The 9,999-nt window shown below is 42.5% G+C and overlaps 1 protein-coding gene across 1 annotated transcript in view; it reads right to left on the reverse strand.

Moving 5' to 3' along the window:
- Positions 1-9,403, reverse strand: part of chgb (chromogranin B) — a 16,477-nt gene extending 7,074 nt beyond the window's left edge. Inside the window, exons 1-3 of the mRNA XM_061929587.1 lie at positions 9,256-9,403; positions 1,191-1,320; positions 1,043-1,089 (exon numbers count right to left, since the gene is read on the reverse strand). Of these exons, the coding sequence (XP_061785571.1) occupies positions 1,043-1,089; positions 1,191-1,251 (108 nt within the window). The 5' untranslated portion in view covers positions 1,252-1,320; positions 9,256-9,403. The remainder of the gene's footprint in view (positions 1-1,042; positions 1,090-1,190; positions 1,321-9,255) is intronic.
- Between the last annotated feature and the right edge of the window lie 596 nt (positions 9,404-9,999).

Consider the following 9,999-nt stretch of genomic DNA (forward strand, 5'->3'; position numbering starts at 1 on the left):
ACCTCTTGAAGCTCATCGAGAGAATGCCAAGAGTGTGCAAAGCAGTAATCAGAGCAAAGGGTGGCTATTTTGAAGAAACTAGAATAATAAAACACGTTTTCAGTTATTTCAGCTTTTTTTTTGTTAAGTACATAACTCCACATGTGTTCATTCATAGTTTTGATGCCTTCAGTGACAATCTACAATGTAAATAGTCATGAAAATAAAGAAAACGCATTGAATGAGAAGGTATGTCCAAACGTTTGGCCTGTACTGTGTCTGTGTGTGTGTGTATATATATATATATATATATATATATATATATATATATATATATATATATATATATAAATTCCTTGACAGGTATTGATAGCTATCCAAATCGCAATTAATATGCTAACAACACCCGAACATACATAGTTACGTCATTAGATCTCAGAAGCTGAAAGAGTGTGGGATATACTGAGTAAAATACACTGGAAAGCTAGCGCCCCCAAGACATCTGTATGCATGTTGCAAACAGACCCCTTATTTGTGGCTGCAAAATACGTAGAATATTCTTAAAAAATAACCCCAAAACATCTGCCCTAGAGTTGAGCTGTAAATTGTGATAGTTAATTTTTTTTTGCACTTGTATGGCAGTTAAGAAGGGGATGAAATTCAAACTGAAACATTGCTTGTTCAGTTAAAAATGTGTTAGGATGCAAGAGATTTATTTCTAGTTCTGTTAATTCAGATTGGGAAATTAGTTTGTAAAGCAGAACGAATCACCAGCCGTTCAATCGGGACTCTTGTTTGATTTTTGAGGGTTTGCTGTCAATTTAAATGATCTGAATTCATGTTTTCATTATTTTTTAATTACTCGTTTGACTCCCTGAAGGGGGAAGAGGCTTGTATCATGTTGCTTGCTGCACATGTCCATGTCCTGCGTGGAGGATTGCATACAGTAAGACGCCCTGCAGGCACAGGCAGGCAGTCATCACTAATTTAAATGAGCATCAATGCTTGCGTGTGTGTTTTTCATGCATGCAAGTTCTGCTTGCAAAGCAAAGAAAAGACTTACCACATCTTCTCTCTGCCCATCACTCCCTGTTGGAAGGGCTTGATTCCCTGCATTGGGGTAGAGTAGACATAAGAGTAATGTTCCTTTCTAAAAAGCTCCTTCACAAAAAGTGAGTGTCTCTGTCCGGGGTGCTGAAGTCATCACTCACCTGTCAGCCCGCTCACAAGCAGCAGCAGCTGCAGCAGAAGACGAAAAGTAGTCATTGTCATCTTCTTCTCGGAGTTCAGTTGCCATTAAGTGCGGCGGGAGAAGTGCTCCTGGCCTGCTTCTCCTCGATCCTGTGGTGGATGCAGGAGGAAGAGGAGAAGCGCCTCCAATAAAAAGGCGCTCGGAGAGGAGGATGAGGTGGGATGGAGCGTGGGAGGGGATGCTCGTGTCATGACTCATTAGACCTGGGGAAAGATGCTGCTCTTGCTCCATTTCTCTCTCTCTCTCTCTCTCTCTCTCTCTCTCTCTCTCTCTCTCTCTCTCTCTCTCTCTCTGCATGTCACTGTCTGGACCAAATTAACTCACACAGGTGATGTGTTAGACATGTTGCTGCTTAATGCCACTAGGAGCCTAAAGGCAGATGAAGGCATTCCAACAAATTGCTGCACGACCTGCAAACTTGATTATCAGCCCCCTTCTCCTTTTATGATAGCATTTATCGTCATTTAATATTACGGTAATGTTATATCTTATGTCATCAACATATTTACTCATCTTTAAGGACAATTTTAACTCAAATAATGCAATGCATTTTCTGACTGGTTCACCTTTTTCCTAATATTGCGTTATACTTTCACTGGATACATTAGATGGACAGATGGTGTGGTATGCTTTGGGTTATGACATGTTCAGATACTGTATGACATGTGATGTGATATGCTTTGGATTATACAAACCCCGTTTCCATATGAGTTGGGAAATTGTGTTAGATGTAAATATAAACGGAATACAATGATTTGCAAATCATTTTCAACCCATATTCAGTTGAATATGCTACAAAGACAACATATTTGATGTTCAAACTGATAAACATTTTTTTTGTGTGCAAATAATCATTAACTTTAGAATTTGATGCCAGCAACACGTGACAAAGAAGTTGGGAAAGGTGGCAATAAATACTGATAAAGTTGAGGAATGCTCATCAAACACTTATTTGGAGCATCCCACAGGTGAACAGGCAAATTGGGAACAGGTGGGTGCCATGATTGGGTATAAAAGTAGATTCCATGAAATGCTCAGTCATTCACAAACAAGGATGGGGCGAGGGTCACCACTTTGTCAACAAATGCGTGAGCAAATTGTTGAACAGTTTAAGAAAAACCTTTCTCAAGCAGCTATTGCAAGGAATTTAGGGATTTCACCATCTACGGTCCGTAATATTATCAAAGGGTTCAGAGAATCTGGAGAAATCACTGCACGTAAGCAGCTAAGCCCGTGACCTTCGATCCCTCAGGCTGTACTGCATCAACAAGCGACATCAGTGTGTAAAGGATATCACCACATGGGCTCAGGAACACTTCAGAAACCCACTGTCAGTAACTACAGTTGGTCGCTACATCTGTAAGTGCAAGTTAAAACTCTCCTATGCAAGGCGAAAACCGTTTATCTAAAACACCCAGAAACGCCGTCGGCTTCGCTGGGCCTGAGCTCATCTAAGATGGACTGATACAAAGTGGAAAAGTGTTCTGTGGTCTGACGAGTCCACATTTCAAATTGTTTTTGGAAACTGTGGATGTCGTGTCCTCCGGACCAAAGAGGAAAAGAACAGTCCGGATTGTTATAGGCGCAAAGTTGAAAAGCCAGCATCTGTGATGGTATGGGGGTGTATTAGTGCCCAAGACATGGGTAATTTACACATCTGTGAAGGCGCCATTAATGCTGAAAGGTACATACGGGTTTTGGAGCAACATATGTTGCCATCCAAGCAACGTTACCATGGACGCCCCTGCTTATTTCAGCAAGACAATGCCAAGCCACGTGTTACATCAACGTGGCTTCATAGTAAAAGAGTGTGGGTACTAGACTGGCCTGCCTGTAGTCCGGACCTGTCTCCCATTGAAAATGTGTGGCGCATTATGAAGCCTAAAATACCACAACGGAGACCCCCGGACTGTTGAACAACTTAAGCTGTACATCAAGCAAGAATGGGAAATAATTCCACCTGGGAAGCTTAAAAAATGTGTCTCCTCAGTTCCCAAACGTTTACTCAGTGTTGTTAAAAGGAAAGGCCATGTAACACAGTGGTGAACATGCCCTTTCCCAACTACTTTGGCGTGTGTTTCAGCCATGGAATTCTAAGTTAATAATTATTTGCAAAAAAAAAAAAAAAAGTTTATATGTTTGAACATCAAATATCTTGTCTTTGTAGTGCATTCAATTGAATATGGGTTGAAAAGGATTTGCAAATCATTGTATTCCGTTTATATTTACATCTAACACAATTTCCCAACTCATATGGAAACGGGGTTTGTAAGTTGTTAGGGAATCTTTCAGAAAATGAAAACAATACTTATGCTATAAATACTGAATATATACAAATAAAATAGTATGCATTGTTATGATGTTTTTCTTTAATTCCATAAGTTATACATTTTTCAAGATGATTACTTTAGAAAGCAACACATTTTTGGTGTTATTTTTAAATATTTCTATATTCAGGTTGCACAATATTGTTTCAAGCCGATACCAATACAGATAACTTCCTGCTACTAAAGACCGGTACCAATAACCGATATCTTTTTCACATCCATTATGTTCAAAATGTAGAGTTAACTGTTAATTGCATTTGTCCAATGCCCGCACCTTCTCGCACATTTTGACCAATCTCCATCATTTTTGCCAATCGAACTGCTCATCAACTCTATAATCCGAATTTGTGACTACGTTTAACAATATGTCTACTCTTTATTGCTGAAACTGCACAATTGTATTTCAGACCTACCTCCTGCTTTTACAGCTCCAAGCATTCTGGGTAATGTAATATACAAAACCCAAAACCAGTGAAGTTGGCACGTTGTGTAAATTTTAAATAATAACAGAATACAATGATAATGATTTGCAAATCCTTTTCAACTTACAATTAAATAGACTGCAAAGACAAGACATTTAATGTTCGAGCCGAGAGACTTAATTTTTTTTTTTGCAAATAATCATTAACTTAAAATTTAATGGCAGCAAACATTGCAAACAAGTTGGCACAAGGGAATTGTTACCAGTGTGTTACATGGCCTTTCCTTTTAACAACACTCAGTAAACGTTCGGGAACTGAAGAGACCAATTTTTGAAGCTTTTCAGGTGGAATTATTTCCCATTCTTGCTTGATGTACAGCTTAAGTTGTTCAACAGTCCGGGGTCTCCGTTGTCGTATTTTAGGCTTCATATACCTTCATTTACCTACTCAGTGGCCTAGTGGTTAGAGTGTCCGCCCTGAGATCGGTAGGTTGTGAGTTCAAACCCCGGCCGAGTCATACCAAAGACTATAAAAATGGGGCCCATTACCTCCCTGCTTGGCACTCAGTATCAAGGGTTGGAACTGGGGGTTAAATCACCAAAAATGATTCCTGGGCGTGGCCACCGCTGCTGCCCACTGCTCCCCTCACCTCCCAGGGGGTGATCAAGGGTGATGTGTCAAATGCAGAGAATAATTTTGCCACACCTAGTGTGTGTCTGACAATCATTGGTACTTTAACTTTATATTGCGCCACACATTTTCAATGGGAGACAGGTCTGCACTACAGGCAGGCCAGTCTAGTACCCGCACTCTTTTACTCTGAAGCCACGCTGTTGTAACACGTGACTTGGCATTGTCTTGCTGAAATAAGCAGGGGCGTCCATGATAACGTTGCTTGGATGGCAACATACGTTGCTCCAAAACCTGTATGTACCATTCAGCATTAATGGTGCCTTCACAGATGTGTAAGTTACCCATGCCTTGGGCACTAATACACCCCCATACCATCACAGATGCTGGCTTTTGAACTTCGCGTCTATAACAATCCGGATGATTCTTTTCCTTTTTGTTCCGGAGGACACGACGTCCACAGTTTCCAAAAACAATTTGAAATGTGGACCCGTCAGACCACAGAACACTTTTACACTTTGTATTAGTCCATCTTATATGAGCTTGGGCCCAGCGAAGCCGGCGGCGTTTGTAGGTGTTGTTGATAAATGGCTTTTGCTTTGCATAGTAGAGTTTTAACTTGCACTTACAGATGTAGCGACGAACTGTAGTTACTGAAAGTGGTTTTCTGAAGTATTCCTCAGCCCATGTGGTGATATCCTTTACACACTGATTTCGGTTTTAGATGCAGTACCGTCGAGGGATCGAGGGTCATGTTGGTTTTCAGGCCTTGCTGCTTACATGCAGTGATTTCTCCAGATTCTCTGAAACTTTTGATGATATTACGGACCGTAGATGGTGAAATCCTTAAATTCCTTGCAATAGCTGCTTGAGAAGTGTTGTTCTTAAAATGTTTGACAATTTGCTCACGCATTTCTTCACAAAGTGGTGACCCTCGCCCCCTCCTTGTTTGTGAATGACTGAGCATTTCATGGAGGCAGCTTTTATACCCAATCTACTTTCATACCCAATCATGGCACACACCTGTTCCCAATTAGCCTGTTCACCTGCGAGATGTTACAAATAAGTGTTTGATGAGCATTCCTAAACTTTTTCAGTCTTTTTTGCCACTTGTGCCAGCTTTTTTAAAAACATGTTTCAGGCATCAAATTCCAAATAAGCTAATATTTGCAAAAAATAGCGTTTTCCAGTTCGAACGTTAAGTATCTTGTCTTTGCAGTCTTTTCAATTGAATATAGGTTGATTAGGATTTGCAAATCATTGAATTCTGTTTTTATTTACAATTTACACAACGTGCCAACTTCACTGGTTTTGGGTTTTGTAAAAACATGTAGCCACACATCTGTTTGTTTTGTCACAATATTAGAAAGATTCCATGATAAACAAACTACAAGCGCAACAAAAAATGTTATTCAAATGATACAAGCATCAAAGTGAAAATGCTTATCATTGTAAACACTTTGTATCTCATAAGATTTTGTCTCTGTTTTCGACTGCAAAATTCTGTCCTGTTGCCTCCTCAATAATTCATCCATCTTTCACTACATCACATGTTTGCTCCTCATGGGGAGACTAGTGTCTCTTCAGCACAGCGTTGGGACAAATTGGTTTGTAAAAGCCGGAATCAATAGTCTCGTCCACCTAAATGAGAACACTAAATAAAAATGTCTCTCCGCTCCGGTTTTCTTGCGTTACACAGCAGAATGACTCCTGTCAATATTTAGGTCCCTTTCGACGCAACGTGAGACTGATACGACATCCTAACGTCCATCGTCCATACGAGCCTCATGGGAGGCGTAAAGATGTTGCCAAACGAGTTTCACGTTGTGACCTTTTATGTACGGCGCATTCACATTCAATCACGTTCTGGAAAATCAAGGAGGGCACAAGGAAAATGGCCATCGGGTGCAAGATGAATGTGCTTCTTTTGGCGGGCAACCCGCATGAGCGCTCGCCGACGTCCGTCTTTGTCAAGGCAGCTCACATCATCGCCACGCAGTCAATTGTGCAACTGTTACACGCCGCTGACCCTCAGTGCATTTTATTGTTGCGGGAGAATGGTTGGGGTGGCGGGAGGGGTCAATTCCTGTTCGGAGGCATTCAATCACACACACTCTCACCAGTGGGTGTGCGCTCACTTGTGACGCTGTGTGATTATGTTCTGTCTTTCTTTTAATAGAAGAACATGCTGCTGCAAAAAAACACCTAGATCACGAGTGTCAAACTCGTTTCACTCAGGGTCACATTAATGCAGTTATGGCTTCCCCCAGAGGGCCACTTGGAACAGTAAATATACATGAATAGTTGAATACTAACTAGAGATGGGAAAAATGATGGATTATCCGATGCACCACGATTAGAATGTGGGCAATTCATGAATTGATGGACAAATGTCCAAACATCGATTTTTTACCCATGTTAAATAAAGTAATAAATGGTTCTAAAAATGTGGCAATAATGCTAATGTTATTTAAATGTTAGTTCCATAGGTTTGGATCTAATTAACCAAGGGAGAACCATTAGCTAATATTATATGTTATGTGTTAACTGGGTTAGTGTGGACACACGGAGGAGGGAGGAGAGGACAAACTATGCTTTATTTATTTATTTATTGTGCTGTCCAGCTACTCAGGCAAATCATATTGTTGATGTTCACTCTTTTAAAATAAATAATAAAAGAGAGAAAAAATGGGGTGTAAAATAAATGAAAACATTTTTTTAAATACATAAATAAATAGATAAAATAATAAATAAATACATTTAAAAAACAAAACAGAATCGGGACTATCGCAGGGCAGTTGGGCAGCACCATCGGGGCCCCAACAAGGGGGGAAAGCAGCCCCCTTACCCCGGCACCAGACGAGCCCGTACGACCCAATACAGACCCCGCCCCACTCCTCAGGGGAAAGAGGAAGCCCAGCAGCAAGCCCCCTAATCCCTCGGGCGCAGCCCCCTGCCCAACCACGAGAGGGACAGTCCACCACCTAACCCAAGGCGACCGCCCCCAGATTTTATTTGTATATATTCTAGGAATTTGTTAGGATTTATTGCATACTGTGTTATAAAACCGTTAAAAGAGATAAAACTGTTTCCATTGATGATATCTCCAAGGCATCTGAGTCCCTTATCATACCAAGTTGGAAAGTTCAATGGTTTCTTGTTAAGCAGAAAATCAGGATTATTCCAATCGGCAGGGGAGTGAGCAGAGACCCAGTTATTTTCATTTATATTTTATTATATCTCTTGGCTGATGATTGTTCAGTATCTAACCATAAAGTATCTAATAAATTGGGATTGATCCATTTGAATATGTATTGTAGTATTTTTGCAAGAAAGTAATTGAAAACATTTGGGAGTTCTACACCCCCTTATTCCTTGTAATGTTTTAAGGCTGATTTGTGCTGGTTTACTTTTCCAAAGAAACTGATTGATGTGTGAGTCTTGTGATTTAAACCAAATTAGAGAAGGTTTGGTGGGAATCATTGAAAATAAATAATTAACCATAGGCAAGACCATAATTTTCACGGTAGAAACCCTTACCATAAGTGAGATGGGCAGTGTCTTCCAACACGCCAGATCATCCTCTATCGATTTCAAGATTGGGGAATAATTCAACCGATTCAGATCTGACAATGTGGAGAAAATATTGCTTAGTGCTCCTCCTAAGTGTCACCGCCTGCTGCCACCTTGTGGTTTGTATGCTCAGTTTTCCCTTGGTGCAGCAGACCTGGCTCTTACTTTTTGTCTTCCTCAGAGTTCCTGTGTCTTCCTGTGGGCGGAGCTGCAAGACGTGCACAGCTGTGTCTAATCTCACCAGCACTACTTAAGCAGCACCTGGCCAGCTGGATGGCACTCGGCTATTCCACTTCTTGACTCTGATCGTATGAAGACTTCTATGCTCCTTGTATTTTTGCTACGTTCCATCGTGGCTATTTCCAGTGCCATCCAGCTTGGTATGTACGTTGATAGTTTGCACGTCTTGCAACTTCGACCCAAAGTTTAGTTAGTTTGTATATTAGCTTTTGTTCTTTTTGTCACGGTGCTCATTTTGTGTTCTCTTTTTTCGCACCGTCGCTTTTTGTTATATTCCATTTTTGGATCATTGTTGTGATCACTTCTTTTGTCAAGTAAAGAACTATTTACTCACAAATTCATCTGCATCCTTGGGTTCCTCTGTTCCACATCTAAATTAATTGTGACAGAATAGCCGAGTCAATTATGGCACCCGCAGATGAAAATCAGATTCAGCTGGCCCTCAGGGCTCATGGCCAGCGAATAAGTGATCACGAACAAGCTTTGTTAAACTTGACCACACTTGTGCAGGAGATGCATACACGCCTGTTTGTCCCTCACCCGCTCCCAGACTCTGAGGCTGCTCAACCTGCAGCTTCTTCTTACCCCATGCCCTCGACATCGGGTTTTCCTACCCGGGAGCCCAGCATACCACATCCGCCCAGGTATGAGGGGGACTTTGGACAATGCAGACTTTTTTTAGATCAATGCTCTTTAGTTTTTGCTCAGCAGCCTCACACATACACAACAGACTCCGCCCGTGTGGCATATATACTTAGTTTACTGGCTGGAAGAGCAGCTAGCTGGGCTATGGAGGTGTGTGAGAGTAAACCCGGACTTCGTTCCAGCTTACCCCTATTTTCCGCTGAGTTGCGCAGCGTCTTTGATCACCCTGTGAGGGAACGAGAGGCAGGCAGCCGCCTCCTCGCTACACGCCAGGGCTCCTCCTCTGTCGCGGACCACTCAATCTCCTTCCGAATCCTGGGGGCGGAGAGTGGCTGGGGGGAGAGAGCTTTGCGGGGAATATTCCTGGCTAGCCTTAGCTCCCAGATCCAAGACGAGCTGGCTGCCCGCGATGAGACCCAGACCCTCGAGGAGCTCATCTCCCTCGCCATCCGATTGGACAACCGCCTACGAGAGCGACACGCCCAGAAGGGGGTGGATCCTCCGTCCACCAGATGGCAGTCATCTACCTGGTCCACACGATCAACATCCAAACCTCAGGTTTCGTCGCTTCCGCCTTCTGACTGCAGTACTCCGGAGGAGGGGCTAGAGGGGTCCATTCCTATGCAGCTGGGTGGCAGTCGCCTCTCGTCGGCAGAGAGGAGTCGTCGGCTGAGATTGCGGCTGTGCCTGTACTGAGGAGCTGCGGACCACGTCGTTGTTCGCTGTCCTGCGCGGCCTACTGGAGGCCGTTCCGCGTCCACCCGAGACCTTCCGCAGGGAAGATTACCAACTTCGCCGCCTGCTCCTGTGGTGACGTCTGCTTCCTCACTCGTGGGAAGACTTAAAGTCGAAGGTACTCTGTCATGGGCGGGGGGTTCTTGTCCTATTAAGGCACTTATTGACTCAGGGGCTGATGAAAACATTATTGACA

Source organism: Nerophis lumbriciformis, linkage group LG34, assembly GCF_033978685.3.
Source record: "Nerophis lumbriciformis linkage group LG34, RoL_Nlum_v2.1, whole genome shotgun sequence".
Classification (NCBI taxonomy): Eukaryota; Metazoa; Chordata; class Actinopteri; order Syngnathiformes; family Syngnathidae; genus Nerophis; species Nerophis lumbriciformis.